General features: G+C 26.2%; 3 protein-coding genes across 3 annotated transcripts; 1 reads left to right on the top strand and 2 right to left on the bottom strand.

The window, feature by feature from the left end:
• Positions 1-6,761: 6,761 nt before the first annotated feature.
• OCT59_012560 (uncharacterized protein) lies at positions 6,762-7,696 on the top strand (the record flags this gene model as incomplete). Its single annotated transcript, XM_066134569.1, has 2 exons — positions 6,762-6,798; positions 6,867-7,696. 2 exons carry the CDS (start codon positions 6,762-6,764, stop codon positions 7,694-7,696), a joined length of 867 nt encoding a protein of 288 aa, XP_065989824.1.
• Positions 7,697-9,120: 1,424 nt separating this feature from the next.
• OCT59_012559 (uncharacterized protein) lies at positions 9,121-9,841 on the bottom strand (the record flags this gene model as incomplete). The annotated part of the gene is made up of 5 exons (XM_066134568.1): positions 9,121-9,158; positions 9,228-9,272; positions 9,342-9,437; positions 9,508-9,594; positions 9,673-9,841. The coding sequence occupies 5 exons, from the start codon at positions 9,839-9,841 to the stop codon at positions 9,121-9,123; spliced, it is 435 nt and encodes a 144-aa protein (XP_065989823.1).
• A 12,001-nt stretch (positions 9,842-21,842) lies between these two features.
• OCT59_012558 (uncharacterized protein) lies at positions 21,843-22,640 on the bottom strand (the record flags this gene model as incomplete). The annotated part of the gene is made up of 3 exons (XM_025331257.2): positions 21,843-21,898; positions 21,967-22,083; positions 22,151-22,640. 3 exons carry the CDS (start codon positions 22,638-22,640, stop codon positions 21,843-21,845), a joined length of 663 nt encoding a protein of 220 aa, XP_025164926.2.
• Between the last annotated feature and the right edge of the window lie 917 nt (positions 22,641-23,557).

Below are 23,557 nucleotides of genomic sequence, written 5' to 3'. Positions count from 1 at the left end.
TATAAATCTTATTTGTTATACTTTAATAAAATTTTCAATTAAATAAATATTGCATTAAATAGGAATATTTAAAGCAAAATTTCCAACTTGTGAAGGTTTGGTCGAAACATTAATCAGGCATAAATTATTTCCTTCCACCCCTATAAATCCACAAGTTGCTTTCTCATTTGAATTATTTGATATTTATCAAGAATTATTACTCGAAGCACATGTATCATATCTTTCATTTTGTCGAGTATTAGAATCATTATTCTCTGATCAAGATATAACTAGAGTTAAGTTTTTAAAAAATTTCATTATATTAATGTTATATAGTTTACTAATATGTTTTTATTATTATTAGAACATATATTATCTTTTTAAATCTGCTTTTCATCAATATTTAGGATTAAAAACTATGATTGAAAATACTATTAATAAGTTATTTAGTAGTAAATCACAATTTAATTGTCCAGCTTGTCCACAGGTAACTTTATTTTTTGCTTGATTTACTTCCCATTTATATTTTTAAAAACTTTTTTACATTATATTTTGAATTAATAAACAAATTTAATTATAGCCAGAAGAGAAAAACTCTAAAATTATAATTGCATTGGATGCTAATTTTCAACTTAAACGAATGAAAAGTGCTGGTTCTAATATTGGTGAAAGAATAATTGAAGAATCATTTATTTTAAACCAAAATAAATATGATGAATGGGTACAAAATTCGATTAATTTAAGTTCATTAAATACATTAAATATAAATAATAATAATGCGGTAAGTATTCTATATATATATTTGTTGTTTATTTAACTTCATTTATTATTTTAATTTGTTAATTATTAATTATTTATTATTTCATTAAGCAAATAAATGTATGTGACAGCCATTTTAAAGCGGCTAATCAAACAAAAGCAAACCTTAAATCCAATTATTTGGACGATACAGGAATATTTGGAAGTACATGTAGGCACGGCATTCCTTTAAAATTTATTAATTTAAAAGGAATTGGTGAAAGGTAATTTATATATTATTGTAATATTAACATTTGATATTAACATTAGTTATTCATATTATATAATTACATTTTTATAGATTTTCTTTAGCAGAATATATTTTATCAGATTTACATAATATGTTTTATGAAGATTCTTCTACATTTATTGTCTTATATGATATTGCATGCAATCTTCATTCACATGTAGAAAAAAGTGAAAGTAGACTTTTTCCATTCAAATCTCGATTTAATTGGTGTGTTTCAATATTTCATGCCTATGCACATTCAATGAAATGCCAATTAAATTACCACCCAAGGGCTTGTAATTCCATAGGATTAACTGATGGGGAAAGTTTAGAAAGACTGTGGTCATATTTAGGACGCTTTTCTTCTACAACAAGATATATGAGACCACATCATAGATTGGATATTTTAGAAAAAGGAATTCAGCATATAAGTAGAAAAATGATTAGTAATTTAGGTAATGTTCAATTAAATTTATGATAATTTAAAATATTTATATTTTAATTTATATTTTTATTTTATATCAGCATGTAACTTAGTTAAAAGGTTTAAAAATGCTTATAAAATAATGAATGTATCAGTAAAAATATTAAAAGAAATGGAACAAATGCATGGAATTGATGAAAGTAAAATACTTTATTATATTCAGTGCCAGTATGAATCCAATTTTGGTAAATATTATGTATTTTATTATGCTAATTTTTTAAAAATTAGTTTTAATATATGAGATTTTTAGTTTTTAGGCAACATTTAATTGGAAAAGAGTTGTATTTCTTAAACCTAATGGAATTACATCGATATGAGTATGTACTAATTTTATTCAAGTAATAATTATTTTAATATTACTAAATACTAATATTATTTTTTTAGGATTGAAATATCAAAAGCTAACTCTGAAAGACAGTTGGAATCATTAAAAAGATCTCGCTCATTATATATAAAAAAAGTTGAAAAATGTGAATCAGATTTAGATATACCTGAATCAAAAAGATGGAATCCATTTAATCCTATATATTCCAAATATTTTCATGATTATTGTGAACGTAATTTGGATTTAATTTCTGATAAGCTTAGAAAATTTCGTAATGAATATATATTTAAAAATTCACAATTATATAATCAAGACCATATAGGTAATTATATATATTTGTAATCTTAACTTATTTATTAAAATATTATTTAACCATATTTATTTTTATTAGGTCATAAGTTAACATTAAAAATTAAATCAAGTATTAAAGATATTTCAAAACAAATTGAAATAAACATTTCATATTATGAATATTTCAGATTACTTGCACAAGAAAATTCATTTTGTAAAGATTATCCAAAAGCAATATTTAATGAAATAGTTAATCATACGTCAGATTTTTGGCAAATATTAGATATATCAATTAATGATAAAATGGATAATATACCTCGAATAGTTATATTCAATTCAATTAAAAATTTTAATAATTTACAACGGTCTAAAGAAGAAATATCATTAATTGTGCAAGAATTAAAAAGATTATATGATTTCTGGATGAATTATAAAATTAAAATTGAAAATAAATTACAACAATTACAACAATTTAATGAAAAAACTACAAAAAATGTAAGTATTATTCATTTTTATCTTGTAATTATTTTGAACAAGCTATTAATAATCTAAATAAAAAATTTGTTTGTAGTATGGAATGATTTGTATTTTGATGAAATATTATAAAAATGTAAGTAAAAATTTAGAAAATTGTCAGATAGCTTTAAACAAAATTGAAAATTACAAAGTGAATAATACTGTACAAGTAGTAGATGTTCCAATTTATGATTTAATTAATGAGATTGAGGAAGATAATCTTTTAAAAGGAGATTTAGCAGAAAATTTAACTGAATTAGAAATTTGTGATAATGAAGAATGTATAGAATATGAAGGGGAAATAGTAGATAAAAGTAAAGATTGTGAAGAAGAAATAATAACAGAAGGTGAAAGTATGGATTATAAAATAGTATAATCGATCCAAAAGGAGCAATATGAATTGAATATCTAATAAATCTGACAAATATTTTGATACTTAAAAAAATTAGTCATATATGATATAATATTTATTATAACAACTTTGAAATAAATAGAAGAAACCTATTTTACTTTAAAAATAACTTTTCTAACAATTTGATTAGGAGTTTAAAGCGGTAAAAAAATATTGCAATTAAAATATATTTTTATTTCTCTAAATTTTCTGCCACATTATTACCTTTTAGTTTAAATGGTTATGGCACAATTTCCTGACGGGATTACATTTGCCTGAAAGATTTGGCCAGTGTTATGCAGGTTATGCATGAACACGTGATCAAACGGCCAGCGTTAGGTTATTGGAAAAATGTCCTGTCAGGGAACAGTCCATAAGTGGTTTAAATAGACAATCAAATATGAAAATACATTTTAAACAAAAAGAACATGCTATTTATAATATAACCTGTTAATAGTAAGTTATATGAGTATACTACTGTTATTATTTTAAATGAGATCTATAATTATAAAGACACTATGATTGTCCATTTACTAATTAGGAGGTTCCTATAATCTATATATGAATACAGAAGCTGAATATAATTTAAATGAGAGGTCCAATATAGTCTGTAATTATGAGAGCTATTTTTAAACTAAAGGACTATCATAATCTATAATTACGAGGACATTATTGTCCTCATTTTTAAACTGAAGGCACATCATAGTCCATAAATACGAGGACATTATTGTCCTCATTTTTAAGTTGAAGGTCTATCATAGTCCATAATTACGAGGACATTATTGTCCTCATTTTTAAACTAAAGGACTATCATAGTTCACAATTACGAGGACATTATTGTCCTCATTTTTAAACTGAAGGCACATCATTGTCCATAATTATTAGGACATTATTGTCCTTATATTTAAACTGAAGATCTATCATAGTCCATAATCACAGGGACATTATTGTCCTCATTTTTAAACTGAAGACACTTCATACTAGTCCATAATTACAAGGACATTATTGTCCTCATTTTTAAGTTGAAGGTCTATCATAGTCCATAATTACGAGGACATTATTGTCCTCATTTTTAAACTAAAGGACTATCATGGTCCATAATTACGAGGACATTATTGTCCTCATTCTTAAATTGAAGGCACTTCATAGTCCATAATTATTAGGACATTATTGTCCTTATTTTTAAACTGAAGATCTATCATAGTCCATAATCACAGGGACATTATTGTCCTCATTTTTAAACTGAAGACACTTCATACTAGTCCATAATTACGAGGACATTATTGTCCTCATTTTTAAGTTGAAGGTCTATCATAGTCCATAATTACGAGGACATTATTGTCCTCATTTTTAAACTAAAGGCTTGTCATAGTCCATAATTACGAGGACATTATTGTCCTCATTTTTAAACTGAAGATCTATCATGGTCCATAATTACGAGGACATTATTGTCCTCATTCTTAAATTGAAGGCACTTCATAGTCCATAATTACAAGGACATTATTGTCCTCATTTTTAAACTAAAGGACTATCATAGTCTATAATTACGAGGACATTATTGTCCTCATTTTTAAATTGAAGGCACTTCATAGTCCATAATTACGAGGACATTATTGTCCTCATTTTTAAACTAAAGGACTATCATAGTCTATAATTACGAGGACATTATTGTCCTCATTTTTAAATTGAAGGCACTTCATAGTCCATAATTACGAGGACATTATTGTCCTCATTTTTAAACTAAAGGACTATCATAGTCTATAATTATGAGGACATTATTGTCCTCATTTTTAAACTGAAGGCACATCATTGTCCATAATTATTAGGACATTATTGTCCTCATTTTTAAACTGAAGATCTATCATGGTCCATAATTACGAGGACATTATTGTCCTCATTTTTAAACTAAAGGACTATCATAGTCCATAATTACGAGGACATTATTGTCCTCATTCTTAAATTGAAGGCACTTCATAGTCCATAATTACGAGGACATTATTGTCCTCATTTTTAAACTAAAGAACTATCATAGTCCATAATTATGAGGACATTATTGTCCTCATTTTTAAGCTGAATAAGGCGCATCATAGTCCATAATTATGAGGACATTATTGTCCTCATTTTTAAACTGAAGGCGCAACATAGTCCATAATTACGGGGACATTATTGTCCTCATTCTGAACCAATCAGATCCCGTGGGCTACATATGCCCATGGGCAGTTTATAAGCTATAAGTTAGCGCACGAACATCCAGCTTATAAACTATGTCGATCATTTGGCTGGGGTGCGGAATCATCTAGTAACTTTAATAGTCACGAGGCGTAGTTTTATATCTAGTATAGGTGTATAAATTTGTTATTTTTAGAAGTGATCACACGTGGACATCGTGAATAAATGATCGTCAAATAATAAACGAAAGTATAAGATCTTTCCAAATAGAAGATGATGATAATATTACAAATAAGGAAAACCTAAATTAGGAATAGAGAATCTTGATAGAATAATTTCTTTAGAGATGAGATGAAAATCCGAAAATGGAAAATCTAAATTAGGAGAAAACTCAAGTAATATATTTAGAAGATGTATATATTCATTTCATGATTTATTATAAATAGGAGACAAATTCGATGTAGAAGATTTAGAATTCTTTTGAATTCTCATATATAAATTTAAATAAAAGAACATTTTGTTAACGTCTCAACGTGGTAAGGACCGTCTCTGATCCCGTAGTGGATGGTCCTTATAACGTCAAATTATTTATATTCGAGTGGTTGGAGACTTGGAGCTCTTTTTTGAACAATTTTAATTATAGTATAGATTTTTATAATGATGATGAACAATTTTTAGATTTCTTTTCTTTCTTCTCTTCATTTTATAGATTATCAGATTTTTATTTTATTTCTTTTCCTTCTTATATGAAACTGATTATGCCTAGGTTATTTTTTAATATAAGGCAGGACGATTCTTTCGAGGGTTGGGTGGTTACCTAGATAGGTGTAGTTCGAGCCTCTTGTAGCTCCGCTCCATACTTGTAATACCTCTGCTTCTGTCTAAATGTTTAAAATAAAGTAAAATAAAATATTGTGTACGTTGTACAACAAAAGACGAATACAGTTTGTGGAACATTACTACAAATCAGCCAAATGTTTAACCTAATCTGTAACAAGTTAAAACATTTGTTTATTTCAAGTGTGATAATATTACGTCATTATAAACACAACTCATCTATTTATATACACCGGTCTAACTCAAATAGACTAAAACCAATTATTATATGTACATCATTTCACACGATTAGAACGGCATATAAAAGAGGTTTCATTTAAAACAATTTTTGTTAACTTGTTCTAAAATGAATGTTCAAAACGAAGTTGTCCTCTTGCTAGGAAAAACCGGCAAGGCATTTATTTCTTATCGTTCGTTACTGTAAATATTAACTAAAGGCAAAATTATTTACTGTAGGTGCCGGGAAAAGTACACTTGGTAACCAGCTTCTTGGGAATCGTGATAATAAGCCTTTTACAGCTTCAAGCAGTTTTGTAATATCTATGTTTCATATTTTTGATTCATTTTATTTTATTGTATTCATGAAGAAAGTAATGAAAATATAGAAATCGAAAACGAGTAAATGTGAAGTAGCAACATTGAAAATTAACAACAAAAATTATGACCTTGTTGACACACCCGGATTATTTGACAGTCGTGGAAATGTAGATCCACTTAAAGAAATAACCGAATTCGTTAATCAATGCGACGGTGGGTCAGGGCAATTCTTTTGGTTTTAGGTATGTAAATAACTGTTGTTTATTTGATTGTACATTTTATTTGTATTTGACTTTAATGGTCTTTGTAGAAGCGGGAAGGATTACTGATGAGGAAAAGAATGTTTTGAATACCATAAGAAATTTTCTTGGAAAAGATGCGACAAATAATTTCATCGTTGTATTTTCCAAAGCAGACCCAGAACGAGTTATGGATAAACAAATAGATTGGAATGAAATTGAAATTCTTCGTTCTTTTATTACACAAATTGGGTACCGTTGGCATGTTTCTCCAATGCGTCGATATTATAATGAAGATGAAAGAAAAGCCAACGAAAAACGATTAATGGAAATCAAGGAATGTATTAGCCATATACAAGTTCTATATACCACTACACGATTTGAAGAGAACCAGAAAGAAAAGAAACGTCTAAAAGAAGAAGCGGAAAAAGCAGAAAGAAGAAAAAAGGAAGATGATGAGAATAAAATAAGAGAAGATGCAATAAGAGTCTACAAAGCGGAGCAACAAGCGGAACAAGATAAACCTCTAGCGAGGCAAGAAGAACTTCTAACGAAACAAGAAGAACTTCTAACGAAGCATGAAGAACTTCTAGCGAAGCATCAAGAACTTCTAGAAGAACTAGAGTATGAGCGAAAGAGAAATCTTTATAAAGATTCAAAACTTCTAGAAGAACTAGAGTATGAGCGAAAGAGAAATCTTTACCATACTAATAAAGATTTAAATTCAAGAGGATTTAGAAAACTTAGTATTGAAGAAAAAGCTATTTTTGGAGCAAAAGCCGGACGCGCTCTTGAACCAGACAATAAAGTATTAGCTTCAATAACAGGTATAACAGGTGCCTTATTTGGTCTTTCAAAAGGCATTTCGGATGAATTAGATGACATGATGGTGCAATTATGAAGTTATTATTATCTAAAAATCTATAATTATCATATGACTCCCCTAAATATTCCGGATTTTATATACCGTACTCAATAAAATGAAAATAAATGAAATAAACTGCTTTCTTGTATTCTTCAACTGAGTTTCATATTTAATTACACTTTCAGCGATGATTTAGATTTATCTAGATGTACTACAGTGCATTAATAGATGATTCTCATTCTAAAAGATGTTACAATCGCTCGTCCAAGGAATCACAATATCACATAAATAACTTTTTGGTATTATTATCAAGTACTTGGTGAAATATTTTCATTCCAGATATTGGTCTCCATTTCGGAAACATAAAAAAGAAGCCAATATACGTATTCCGTTATTTATATTGCCAGTTTTTATTATAAAGTTAATATGACGTTCAAACCATACAGTGCATACGTATAAAATCATACCGTACATGATTGCTATACTGTATACTCATTGATCCTTATATAAGTATACATAGTAATAGTAAGTAATAAATTAAAGTAGTATTTAAAATCAGAAATAAATGATTGAATGTTTTAAAATATTATAAATAAAATAAAATAAAATAATTTGTATTAAGAAATTTGCAATAAAGTTTATAATAAGTAAAGGATCGTAATATTTGTAAATTTACAATATCATTATATTGTATGATAAAAACGCATAGTTTAGACCATAAATAAAAGGTATCTAATCTAAAAGTTTATAGGGGAGTAAGGATAAAGAGGGGCTTGAATCTATACAAGGTATTTTAAACAAAACAGTCATGTACGCTATTTTATGAGGAAAGTAATTAAAATTTACATAATGATTTGTAATATTACATAAGGACTGAGTAATATATAAATAAGTAACATTAGTATCGCACAACCCTATAGGATAAATTTATGAGTTACTGGTTCTTTTATATGAATTCGACCTTAACGGATAAATTAAAAATATCATCAGGCAATAATATAATTATGGACATTTATTCCATATTGCATTATTGCAATATAATTTTAATAATTTTAAATTAGAAAACAGATTATTGATTTATTACTCTACATTTCAGACTAAAAAATTTTTATTTTGATTAATGAATCGAGTAAATAAAATAAATGAATAAATACATACAAGTTAATCAATAAGGCTAATATAATTTAAAATTTTATCTAACATTATTTCTATTCTCCATTTTATTGTTATATTTTATAGCTTTATCAAACTAATCAAAAGTTGCAATTCACTAATTGTTGAAAAGCAAAAAAAGAAAAATAACCGCTTTTAAACTATAATAAAATTTAAATTTTTTACCTTTCTACTGAATATTAATGATAATTAAAATTTTAAACTATAATGGCGAAAAAAAAAAATATTCAAAAAATATAAAATATAAAATTTAACAATAACCAATATAACAAATGGCTATAATTAGTCTAAATTTTTTCTTTGCCTTTAGATTTGCTATCCTGATCTAACAAATAAAATAAGTACATTATACTTATAGTAGCCTTATTTTCTATTTATATTTAAAAATAGTTACCATCATTACTAATGTTCAGTTGAGAAATATCAATTTGTAGAGATTCTATTTAATAAATAAAAAATTAATACCATTTTTAGATGATAATTTGAATATTTTATTATTAATGGATACCTGAAGAATTCATACTAATCAAATCATCAATTTTTTTGTAAGAAACATAGGAATTATTTGGTTCAGGAAAATTATTATTATCAATTTGTAAAGATTCTATTTAATGAATTAAAAATTTATTAAAATATTTATGATTGATTTAATTATTTTTTTTTAAAAAATATACCTGAAGATTTCATTTTAATATTATCATTAGAATTTTCTTCATTAAAATTATTATTTTCCAATTGAGAAATATCAATTTGTAAGGATTCTATTTAATGAATTAAAACAATATTAGTATTTTTTACAATTAATTAATTAATTTGAATTTTTTTTTGTTAACCAATACCTAAAGATTCCATGCTAATTATATTATCCTCGACTTTGTAATAATCATTAGAATTTACTGGCTCAGGAAGACTACAAAAATTAAGCAATCTACTGGTATAAATAGCTTCCGAATGGGTTTCATATGATATTCCTAAATTGATTGATAATGCACTGCTAGTTTGTAACATATTATTAATTATTTTTGCTTCATTAATTTGTTTTCTTATTTCTGAATGAGAATCAATATAATATTCACTATTATCTTGTGATTCAAATGATTCTCTAAACCATTGACTTAAAGTTTTTTTAATTTCTATTGCATTTGGTCGCTTTAATGGATTTGCATCCAAGCATCTTTTAATTAAATGCACAATCAATTGGGGTACTTTAGTATTAAACCTTGGTCGAAGTCCCTTACAAATTCTTATTGCTAAATTATTATTGTGACTGATATTATAATAAGGAGGTAATCCAGAAATAACTTCATACATTATTATACCAAAACTATAAATATCTGCAGCTTTAGTATAATTTTGGCCACGTAAAATTTCGGGAGCAATATAAGGTAAAATACCATATATTTTGTTTTTTGCATTATCCGATGCATTATAATCTGCAGGTTTACATAATCCCATATCAGTTATACAAGTGAGATTTTTAAGCCTTAATATATTACCAATATGCAAATCTCGATGAATTAGTTCTTTTTCATGAATATCTTTAAGACCATGTGCAATGCTATGTAAATAATTAATCTTATCGCTCCAACTTAATTCGTTATAACTTATGTCTAAATAATTTCGCAAACTTCCATTTTCTGCATAATCTAAAACCATAACATAATTTTCTGTCTTTGGTTCTTGAGTTATTCCATAGAATTTAATAAAGCGTTTATGCAAATTTACTTTATGATGTAATGTAATCTATGGATATTATAAATAAGTATTAATACCTAAATAAATAATTATAAAAATAAAAATAACTTACCTCATTCATAAATTCTAATGTAATATTTCTTGAATTATTTAAACTTTTCAGAGCTACAACCATGTTTTGATCATTCCTTTTCCAATTATAGTTATTCCATTTATCTATATGACCATCAATCCATCTTGCCCTATATACTTTTCCAAACCCACCTTTTGCAATATATTTAATATCATAAAGTCTATCATAAGGTATCCATTCTAATATATGCAATATTTCACAATCATTCTCATGAACTGATAGCTGAGTATTTTGAATAAATTTATTGATATCATTATTACCACTGGCCCAATTTTTAAAATTTTGTTGAAAATGTATTGAATTGCATGTAACATCACATTTTCCACATTTATTGAAATCTAAAACCACCATATAGTTTCTGGTTTCTGGATCTTGAGTTATCCCACGAACTTTATAAGATACTGCAATCTACAATATAGTATTAAAGTAGAAATATCAGTAAAAGTAAAATTTTATCAATTTGTTTTTAAATCAACTGGCAATTTTTCTTTTCACAAAATGGCATAGTACAATGTGATTAATTTATATTATAATTTACAAACATTGATAAATTTATTATACCTTATTTATAAAATCTAATGTAACACTTGATGGATTATTTAAAATTTTCAGAATTACAAACATATTTTGATCTTTTCTTTCCCAATTTTGATTTTCAACATTCCATTCATTTAGATATCCATCAATCCAATTTGCTCTGTACACTTTGCCAAACTCATGTTCTTCTGCAATATATTTAACATCATAAAGTCTATAATAAGGTATCCATTCTAATGCATTTTTTACCTTATAATAGTTATGATCTGATAGCTGAGTATCTCGAATAAACTTATCAACATCATAATTACCACTAGTCCAATTTCTAAAATTTTGTTGAAAATGTATTGAATTACACACTTTATTACATTTTTCACATATATCATTCAAAACTATCATATAGTTCTTGGTTTCTGGATCTTGAGTTATTCCATAAACTTCATGAGGCACTGCAATCTACAATATATTAAAGTTAGAAATATTAGTAAAAATGAATTTTTTAACTACAAAATGGCGCAGTACAATATTGATTTACAAAATGAAAATTTATTATACCTTATTTATAAATTCTAATGTAATGCTTGATGGATTATTTAAAATTTTCAGAATTACTATCATTTTTTGATTTTTTCTATCCCAATCTTGATTTTTATCATTCCAACTACTGTCAAAATACCAATTATCTTTATATGTAATATTTCCATCAATCCAATTTGCTCTGTGCACTTTGCCAAACTCATCATCTTCTGATTTAATATTATAAAGTCTATTATAAGGTATCCATTCTAATACATTTTTTACCTTATAATAAGTATGTGCTGATAGCTGAGTATCTTGTATAATTTTATCAATATCATTATTACCACTAGTCCAATCTTTAAAATTTTGTTGAAAATGCATTGAGTTACATACTTTATCACATTTTTCGCATATATAATTCAAAACTACCATATAGTTCTTGGTTTCTGGATCCTGAGTTATTCCATAAACTTTATGAGTTACCACAATCTACAATATATTAAAGTTAGAAGTATTAGTAAAAATGAAATATTCAACCATCTGTTTCATTAAACCAACTTTTTTTTCACAAAATGGCATAGTACAATGTGATTAATTTATATTATAAACTTTTAATAATTTTATTATACCTTATCTATATATTTTGATGAAATACTTGCTGGGTTATTTAAAATTTTCAGAATTACAAACATATTTTGACCTTTTCTTTTCCAATTTTGATTTTCATCATTCCATTCATTTAGGCGTCCATCAATCCAATTTGCTCTGTACATTTTGCCAAACTCATCATCTTTTGCAATATATTTAACATCATAAAGTCTTTCATAAGGTATCCATTCTAACGCATTTTTTACCTCATAATAAGTATGTACTGATAGCTGAGTATCTTGAATGAATTTATCAATATCATTATTACCACTAGTCCAATTTTTAAAATTTCGTTGAAAATGCACTGAATTACACACATTATTACATTTTCCACATTTATTGAAATCTAAAACCACCATATAGTTCCTAGTTTCTGAATCTTGAGTTATCCCATGAACTTTATAAGGTACTGCAATCTACAATAGAAATATCAGTAAAAGTAAAATTTTATTTATTTGCTTTTAAATCAACTGGCAAATTTTTTTCACAAAATAACCAGTACAATATTATTAATAATTCACAAAAAAATGAAACTTTTAATAAATTTATTATACCTTATATATAAGTTCAAATGTAACACTTGATGGATTATTTAAAATTTTCAGAATTACAAACATATTTTGATCTTTTCTTTTCCAATCATAATTCCATTTATTTAGGCGTCCACCAGTCCAATTTGCTCTGTACACTTTGCCAAACTCATTATCTTCCGTAACATTATAAAGTCTATCATAAGGTATCCATTCTAATGCATTTTTTACCTCATAATAAGTATGTGCTAATAGCTGAGTATCTTGAATGATTTTATCAATATCATTATTACTGCTAGTCCAATTTTTAAAATTTTGTTGAAAATGTATTGAATTACACATATTATTACATTTTTCACATATATCATTCAAAACTTCCATATAGATCTTGGTTTCTGGATCTTGAGTTATTCCATAAACTTCATGAGGCACTACAATCTACAATATATTAAAATTAGAAATATTAGTAAAAATGAATTTTCAATTATTTGTTTTTCAAACTAGCAATTTTTTCCACAAATGGCGCAGTACAATATGAATATTTGCCATGGCATGATGATGTAATAAATATACTTTATTAATACTTGCTTGATTATTTAAAATTTTCAGAATTACAAACATATTTTGATCTTTTCTTTCCCATTTTTGATAAAGAACATTCCATCCATTTAGGCGTCCGTCAATCCAATTTGCTCTGTACACTTTACCAAACTCATTTTTTGTAATATATTTAACATCATAAAGTCTATCATAAGGTATCCATTCTAACACCTTTCTTGCACCACCATGAGCAGATAGCTGAGTATCTTGAATGAATTTATCAATATCATTATTACCACTAGTCCAATTTTTAAAATTTTGTTGAAAATGTATTGAATTACACACTTTATTACATTTTTCACATATATCATTCAAAACTACCATATAGTTCTTGGTTTCTGGATCTTGAGTTATTCCATAAACTATATGAGATACTGCAATCTACAATATATTAAAGTTAGAAGTATTAGTAAAAATAAAATATTCAACCATCTGTTTCTTAAAACACCTTTTTTTTTCACAAAATGGCATCGTAAATGTGATTAATTTATATTATAATTCACAAAGAAAATGAAACTTTCGATAAATTTATTATACCTTATATCTAAATTTAAATTTAATGCTTTCTAGATTTAAAATTTTCAGAATTACAAACATATTTTGATCTTTTCTTTTCCAATTTTGATTACCATAATTCCATTCATTTAGGCGTCCATCAGTCCAATTTGCTCTGTACACTTTTCCAAACTCATTATCTTCCGTAACATTATAAAGTCTATCATAAGGTATCCATTCTAATGCATTTTTTACCTCATAATAAGTATGTGCTGACAGCTGAGTATCTTGAATGAATTTATCAATATCATTATTACCGCTAGTCCAATTTTTAAAATTTTGTTGAAAATGTATTGAATTACACACATTATTACATTTTTCACATATATCATTCAAAACTACCATATAGTTCTTGGTTTCTGGATCTTGAGTTATTCCATAAACTTCATGAGGCACTGCAATCTACAATATATTAAAGTTAGAAATATTAGTAAAAATCAACTATTTCAACTGGCAGTTTTTCCACAAATGGCGCAGTACAATATGAATATTTACCATGGCGTGATGATGTAATAAATATAATTTATTAATACTTGCTTGATCATTTAAAATTTTCAAAATTACAAACATATTTTGACCTTTTCTTTCCCAATTTTGACTTTCATCATTCCATCCATTTAGGCGTCCATCAAACCAATTTGCTCTGTACACGTTGCCAAACTTATCATCTTCTGCAATATATTTAACATCATAAAGTCTACCATAAGGTATCCATTCTAATGCTTGACACACATTATACTTATGAACTGATAGCTGAGTATTTTGAATAAATTTATCAATATCATTATTACCGCTAGTCCAATTTTTAAAATTTTGGTTAAACCGTTTTGCATTACATTCACGATCACAATCACATGACGTAGTCAGCTTTTTGATACTTTTGACAAAGGGATTCATTGAGAGTGTTTTCAACTAAAATCAATACATATAAAAGGCAGAAATTAAAAAAAAATTTTCAGTAGTAATAGTAAGAAAAAAACAATTTCGCCCGATGCTTTAATAAATGGAAGAACAATACTTATGCATAATTATGTATTACGCAATGTGGGCTGAATTTTTTACAACGATTATTTGCCGATCATTTTTAATTTTAACGCACGTGAATTCTTGATAATTAAATAATTTGGGAAAATTTTTGATTTATTCATTTAAAACCATAATTTAGATACATAGGTGAAGCATTTCTAGGTTATTTGTGCCATATATTATATGTTTATAAAGTCATCCTAATTATTCGTTATCTAAAATTTAATACTATAATAAATATCAGTCAATGATTTATTTAACCATGAAAGAAAATCATCATGTGGAAATAACTTTTGCTTCTAAACTTGAGAGAAAAAAATTGAATTGAAATGAAGCAGAATCCTACCTAACCAAAGGTCATAAAAATTATTACAATTACAACAGGAATCCTAGCCTATTATATAATTCTTTTCTTTGGCTTGACAATGAAAATTTGGTGTTGTTCTTATTCACCTAGTTCTTCATGCAGCCAAGGGATGTCAACCAAATACTGATTAGTCTAATCAAAAAAGTAAGTAGCCATTGTCCTCTTATATTGTGAATAAAAAAGCAGCTAATCCTATTATTGGCTTGGCAATACTTTAATATAGAGCTTGGACTGAGTCAACTCGAGTAAAACGAGTCAAGAACGAGTCCAAGACTCGAGTCAGGACTCGAGTTGAGCTAATTTGAGTCAAAGTTAAAGTGCGGGCCAAAAAACTTATCCATAATTTTACCCAGACCGTTATAGTCATAGTGCCGGCAGGAATTACAAATAGGGTTCAGCCGGCACTATCAACCACGTGATCCTGGTTGACTCGAGTCAAGAAATTTCTGACTCGAGTGCAAGTTCAGCTCGAGTCAACTCGAGTTACATGAGTGCGAGTCCAAGCTCTACTTTGATATAATAGATAAAAAGTGTTTGAATTTTGTCAGAAGAAACACATCAAAATTTGAAGTACTGCTAAACAGAATTATATATATTACCCTTGTTGGTTGATTTTGAATTGTATGATAGAAATAATGTTTAAATGAATCATTTCACACCTCAAACATTAGTATACTTTTTCAAACCCTTAGTTTTAATTGGAGTATTCATCATGTGGTTTATCCGTTTTATGTCCAATTTATCTGTTAACTTTATAATATGTAAAATTATTGTAACCTTGTTACTTTGTAGTGTGTAAATATTGAAATACAGTATATTATGACTTTTATCCAAAAGTTGAGATCATGATGTCAAAAATTACATTAAATGAATATAATGTATACAGAACATAAAATTTTTTTATATAATAAATTTTTATAAAATTGACTTTTTTTTATAATCACGCTATATTGAAAGTTGAAAATTTTTTATTCATTGGTGTATTAATTGGAAGCGATGAAAAGAATAGGGTCAAAGAACCTTGTTATTTAAAAATACATTTCGCCCGCTTGTTCTCTCTATTTTTCAATTTTATTATTTGATTTTAGACTATAAATAAAGAAACGAGATTAAATCCATGAAGTTAATAGAATGTATATTTGCTGTAAATACATTATAAATTTAATATTATTAATAGCATATAATATTCATTATTCAGCGCTTCAGGAGCTCAATTAAATTTGATTTCCAATATTTATACAAGCTAGTACCGTTAGGTGGCGTTAGTTATTTTGTTTGAAGTGGCCAAATAAGTGGTTTATATAATACCAGATACACGGTTTTAATTGCCTAGTATATGATTTTTTGCCTAATACACGAATAGGTCCCAGAAATATATATAAAAGGGTCAGGTTTGAGTTTACGTATCTATCTATATAACAAAAAAATACAATGTGTAACCGTAACGTTTAGACTAGCATGTATAAATAGTGTGAATTGTGTAACTTGAAATCCCATGCCATATAATTAAAACCCGTGACCTGCTCCGCTGATCTTAATCAGAATTTTTTTTTGATTATTAATTTTATTTTTTTTTAAATTTTTCATCTTTTTTCTCGTTCTTTTCCCATTTAAGTTTAATTTTTATTCAAACTGAAAAATTATTTTTAAATAATCCTATTGTTTTGGTCTTTTAAGACCGATTTTTTTTATATTAATTTTTTTTCGATCTTTTTTTTTAGACCGTATTATTTTTTTTAAAAAAAATTTTTTTTCACTCTTTTTGGACCGAATTATCGTCCTTTTTTTCAGAATTTTTTTCGATACTTATTTTTTTTTCGGATTCCTTTTTTTTTCGGAAATTTCCCTTTTTTTTAAACTGATTTCTTTTTTTATCCTTTTTCATTCCCCAATTTTTTTTTAATTTTTAAATTTATTAAATAAAGTAATAAAATAAGACAATTTTGTTCCTAACAATTCTATGACAACTTTTTATTAATTTCTTCGATTTTATGAATAGTAATATAGTAATAAACTACCTTTAAAAGTAAATATTGTAATTTATAGAAGGTATAAAGTGTTGTGAATTTTATCAATTAATAAAGCCAACCTCTTTAAAGGTAGTAAATGAAAAGTTTTCCTAAAGACTAATAAATATTAAACCAAAAAAAACTTTACAGAAAAATTGCTGGCTGGTTCTTGTTAAATGTGTATGTATATTTTTATTAAATTATTAAATTTTATATTTAAGGGTATGCGATAATTTTTTATAGTAATAGATGTTGCAATATAACTATAATAACTACTAGTATTATGTAACCTCCTTAACCTCTCAATAAATAGATGATTCGTGATATCTGGATAACAATAGCAAGAATGTTGACCGATTCTCTTCATAAAATAGGACTTTGAGCACGCATTGAGATATTGAGTTGATGGTATGTTATTAACATTATAAATATCTTTCGCTTTGTCAATAATGATAATAAAAGAAACATCGGCTGCTTTATCTTCTGATAATTTCCAAGGTGGACTAGCTCGATTACAAATCCATGCTAGCAAATCCATACCGCCCATCTCGTCAATCAGTGGCCGAACTACCCAAAATACAAACGTTAAACAAATCATAGTCACTAATATAGTAAAATTATATCACGTTAAAATTTATAGTTATGGAATATCCGAATATTTATCAGATTTTAATAATAAATTTAGAAAATAAAATAAATAAAATAGGTCAATTAAAAAAGATCAATTAAAAAATTAAAGTTATATGTTATCTAAATTTTTTGTAAATTTCTTTTTTAAATAGTCAGTCAGAATTGGCGGCAAAGGTGCTTTTAGTAGGTTATTTTGGTAGAAATAGAACAAATTGTTCGATTAATCATTGATCATTATATTTAAAAATAAAAATAAACCTTCTATATATTTGTAATTTGATTCGCAAAAAAATTACAAAAAATTAAATTTGATTTCATCATAAAATCATAATGAACATAATTACAAAAATACCTGTTGAGATTAATTGTGTAAATTCTTCTCTTTTATTATCCTAAAAAAAAGAATAATTGATTTTTCAATTGCAAAAAAATTCATTGATTTTCCATCACATTATTTGATACAGTTTTAGGATCGAGATGGATTCAGAAAATCAAGTTAAAACTTAAAACAGGTTTTCAGAAATTTATTTCAATTTTTGAGTTATGGGATTGGTAATCTCGTGACCTAATAATCTAGTTAATGATACTACCCATGTATAATCTTGGTCAAAATAATTTTTTTAATTTTAAAAGTAATTAATGCAAAACTTAAAATTCGATAATTTAAATAATGAATGAATAATAAATTGATGGCATAGTAAATTATTTTCAAATCCTGTTTCTTAAAACAAGTGTATATTAGGGTTACTTCATTGGTTATGGTGAAGATGTGGTATTAAGACTTTTGTTTATTTTCAAACTTCAGATATGTTCTCTATAATATAATTAATAAAGTATTACGTTTTACCACAAAAAAAATAAAAAAGGTACAAAATCATTTTTCTTTTTCGTGAAACAGTTTTTCATCACACTCAAATCCTATAAAATACTTCTCAGGTTACACACTAATTCAAGTAAAGTGAACGTTGTATTCAACTCTATCTACTGTCTTTTATAATTCTCAATTTTACTAATTATTTATTTTATAATTTGCTTTTTAGATTACATAATGAACTGAAATTGTGATGTATTATGAAATGGATATTTATAAGAGTTTTTTTTATGCAATAGAAATAAGGGAGTACTTGTGTAATAACAACAAGTTGAAATTTTTTTTTCCTTTTTAAAAAATCACTTTCATTTTTAGGTATTGGCTTCCTTTGGATCAGTAAGTTTCATTTTGAAACTTATTTGTTTTTTTTAAAAAAAAATTGTTAAAATAAAATAGCTTTTTCTAATATTTCTTTTCTCTTTTTTTTAAAAAAATTTAATTACGTTACATTTACGACATGAGCTTTCTAACGATAATTAATTAACGTCAACCTATAGTATAATTTAATAATTAACGATTTATAATGTGTAACACATACTTTTCAACAATAACGTATTAATCCCGACGACGTCAAACGAAAACGCTCACATTTTGTGGCACGACCACAGGCTCTCGAAAACTGGATAGCTTGGACGAACAAACTTACTCATCTCTTTGACAGACAGACCATAGCTTCGCTTCTTCCTGCTGCGCATTACGCCAATTTTATTGATCTACCACAAATCGACACAGCACCAATTGAATTGCACACTGAGCACACTGACATCATCTAAGAGGAAAAAAATTTATACAAAGAACGGAAGCTTCCAGAACTTTTCTGCAAACACCCACGTGATAAAAAACACAAGAAATACAATGAAGATCTCATCACTATACGACACTTGCTTCGACAACTTCTCTTGAGACGTCGAATATAACTACAACCCTACCACGGAGTCACTACAGAACACCGGTGGCTCTCCTATTATTCCCTATTTATATTTCTGGCTCTTTGTGGTGTTAGTTAGTGGGCTTTTTGAAGTCTTTATAATCTTCACAAAAAGAGTAAAAGAGGAAAATAGGGAAACGGACGAAAAGAACATTAACAATAAAAGAGCCGCTAAGAATGTAATGGAAAAAGAATATAAAAAGAGATGGAGAATCGAGGACAAGGAATAGGTTGAGTAAAGTGCGTTAGTGACGTGATTTCACGTAGAAAATTTTTCCAACATAGGATTATTATTATCTTTTTATTTGAATGTAGTGTTATTTTTTTTATCTATAATTTTTTGTAATTTTAATCATACATCATCTATTTAGTAGGGTTCGTTATGTAGTAGGAAATGGTACTACAACGTTACTATATGAGGTAACGGTTTTGGTATGGAGGGAGACAAAGGTTTTGTCAAACTCAAGGTATGCTTTATAGATTTTGTATGTTCTCTATCATATAAAAAATAAAGTGTCATTTACCAAAAAAAAAAAAAAAAAAAACAAATATAAACTGTGATTTTTATTTATTTATTACAAATATTTTGTGGTTTTTAAAATAATTTCTCAAAATAGAATTTTTTTTCTTCACGCTAAATCCGCTATTATATTGACCTTTTATTTTCAAACAAAAAATCATTTTTTTTTTAAAAAATGAAAATGATGAAACTTTTATCCTAAAGTGCGTAGCGTAAAAACGAATAATCCACATTCACCAAAATCTTTTTTTTTTTAAAAAAAAGAATATTTTAATTAATATAAGTTTCTTCTTTAAGTTAGAGTTTTTGAGTTGAATAAATAAAATATACAAATCTGAAAAAAAAATTTCTCTTGAAAAAAAACATTTGTCAAGAATAAAAATAGGTTCTAAACCAAATCATTAATAACATGATTCTTTCTTATAACTTTAGTTCATAAATTTACTATAGCCAGATTAAGATAAAATATTCTGCTTCTTTAAATTTATTTGTCATAAGGAGGAGTTCTATTAATATTTGAAATGAATAACATAAAGTTCATGAAGTTTTTTATTTGTTATTAAATTTATTGCGCCACATGGACATATGTAGTCCAAAATCAATAAATTGGGATTAAAATTGTTTTTTTTTTTTGGCTGGGTATTTTCCAAAAATTATATAATATATATAAGGCAGAAGAACAAAAAAAAAAAAATAGAAAAGAAAATATTAGTAAAAAAAACCAAGAAAAAAAATTATTAAAAAAAAATTGGAAAAAGGTGCTTACCGCCTTATCGTGGTGAAATACATAAATTTTAATTAGAAAAAAAGTTAAATAGAAAAAAAGTTAATAAAAAAAAAATTATTAAAAAAAAATCGGTTTAATGAAAATATCTGTTCAAAGAAACAAATGGGTTAAGGAAAAAATGAAAATGGGTTAATGAAACAAAATTTGAAAAAAAATTTCGGTTTAAAAAAAAAAAATAATAATGAAAAAAAGCGCGATCGCACTGTCCCAAGAGGATGGGAATGAAAAAATATGATTACTGTAATAAACTAATCTTCGTTATCCGAGCGTAATACAAGAGTTAATAAGTTGAAAATCGCTTTTATTGATGTAAACGGTGATTTACATAACGGAATCCATCTCTTTGATAAATTTTATAGTCTATATTTTTATTGAATTAAGAAATCATTACAATTTAAATTCTATTTAATGCTACTCCCATATCTTTTTCCATCACTTTAACTTAGTCTCTTTATAAAAAAAATCGTAATTCAATTAATTATTGAAAGCAAAAGAAAAACAAATTCATTTTCGTCCGAAATACTAAACATTAAATAGAATCTAAATTAAAAATAATACATTAAAAAAAATAGGAATTAGTTATATGTAGCAAACTAAATGATAAATAAATATCTTGTACCACAGCAGTAGATTGTGATCATATAATTTTATAATTTATAATTCACCATCTTCATTGATATTCAATTGAGAAATATCAATTTGTAAGGTTTCTATTTAACAAAATAAAATTTCGTTAATACTTATAAATCTTAATCCTTTATGAGTATTAAATTAATACCTGAATATTCCATGCTTATAATGTCATTATTTTGTTCGTAATCAGAATGTTTTGGTTCAGGAAGATTACTATCATTAATGTCCAATCGAGAAACATCAATTTGTTGAGATAACGATGCTATTTAATAAATAATCTTTTAGTAGTATTTTTTTTTATGATTATATACTTTTTTATTTAACAATACCTGAAAATTCGACGCTAATTATGTTATCCTTGTATTTATAATAATCATCAGAATTTTTGGCCTTGGGAAGATTATCAAAACTAAGCAATCTACTTGTATAAATTGCTTCGGAATTTTTCGCCTTAGGAAGATTATCAAAACTAAGTAATCTACTTGTATAGATTGCTTCAGAATTTGTTTCATGTAAAAATCCTAAGCTGGTTGAAGACATCCCGTCAGTTGCTAACTTATTTATTTCTTCTGATTCTTTAATCTGTTTTTGTATTTCTGTTACACGATTATCACACCAACTGCGTAAAATTTTGTAAATTTCATATGCTGTTGGTCGTTCTGATGGATTTGCATCTAAGCATCTTTTAATTAAATGTATAATTAATTCGGGTACTTTAATATTAAATCTTGGTCTAAGTCCTTGACAAATTTTTATAGCTAAATTTCCTTCATGACTTAAATCATGATATGGAGATAATTCGGAAATTACTTCATACATAACTATTCCAAAACTATAAATATCTGCAGCTTTGGTATAATTTTTTCCTCGTAAAATTTCAGGAGCTACATAGGGTAAATTACCATATATTTTGTCTCTTGTATTTTCTGATACGAAATAATCCGCAGGTTTACATAATCCTACGTCAGTTATTTTAACATCATTACCCGTATGAAGTATATTTCCAATATGTAAATCTCGATGAATTAATTCATTTCGATGAATAAAACTAAGTCCATATGCAATAATCCATAAATATTTAAATTTATCATACCAATCTAATTTACATTGATTCATATTTAAAAAATTTCTCAAACTTCCATTTTCTGCATAATCCAAAACCATCCCATAATTTTTTGTTTCTGGTTCTTGAGTTATTCCATAAAATTTAATAATTTTATCACTCACATCTACTTTATAGTGCAACATAATCTATAAAAATCAAAATTTAACATATTTAGTAAGATTTAAAATATTCACATTTTTATTAAATGATATACTAATTTACCTCATTCATAAATTCTAATGTAATATTTTTTGAATTATTTAAAATTTTTAGAGCTATAAATCTACTTTTACTAGACCAATATGCTTTATACACCTTGGCAAATCCACCTTTTGCAATATATTCAATATTATCCAATCTATCATAAGGTATCCATTCTAATGCATCTGATATATCGTGCGCTGATAGCTGAGTATCTCGAATAAATTTGTCAATATTATTATTACCACTAGTCCAATTTTTAAAAATTTGTTGAAAATGTATTGTTTTACATTTATAATTACATTTTTTACATATATAATTCAAAACCATCATATAATTTTTTGTTTCCGGTTCTTGAGTTATTCCATAAAGTAATATAGACTATAAATATAATGCATTAGTAAAAATTAATCTTTTGAAACTTCAAAAT

The sequence above is a fragment of the Rhizophagus irregularis genome, chromosome 2 (genome assembly GCF_026210795.1).
Source record: "Rhizophagus irregularis chromosome 2, complete sequence".
Classification (NCBI taxonomy): Eukaryota; Fungi; Glomeromycota; class Glomeromycetes; order Glomerales; family Glomeraceae; genus Rhizophagus; species Rhizophagus irregularis.
Note: the sequence above shows the minus strand (reverse complement) of the source record. Positions and strands in the feature narration are given on the sequence as shown.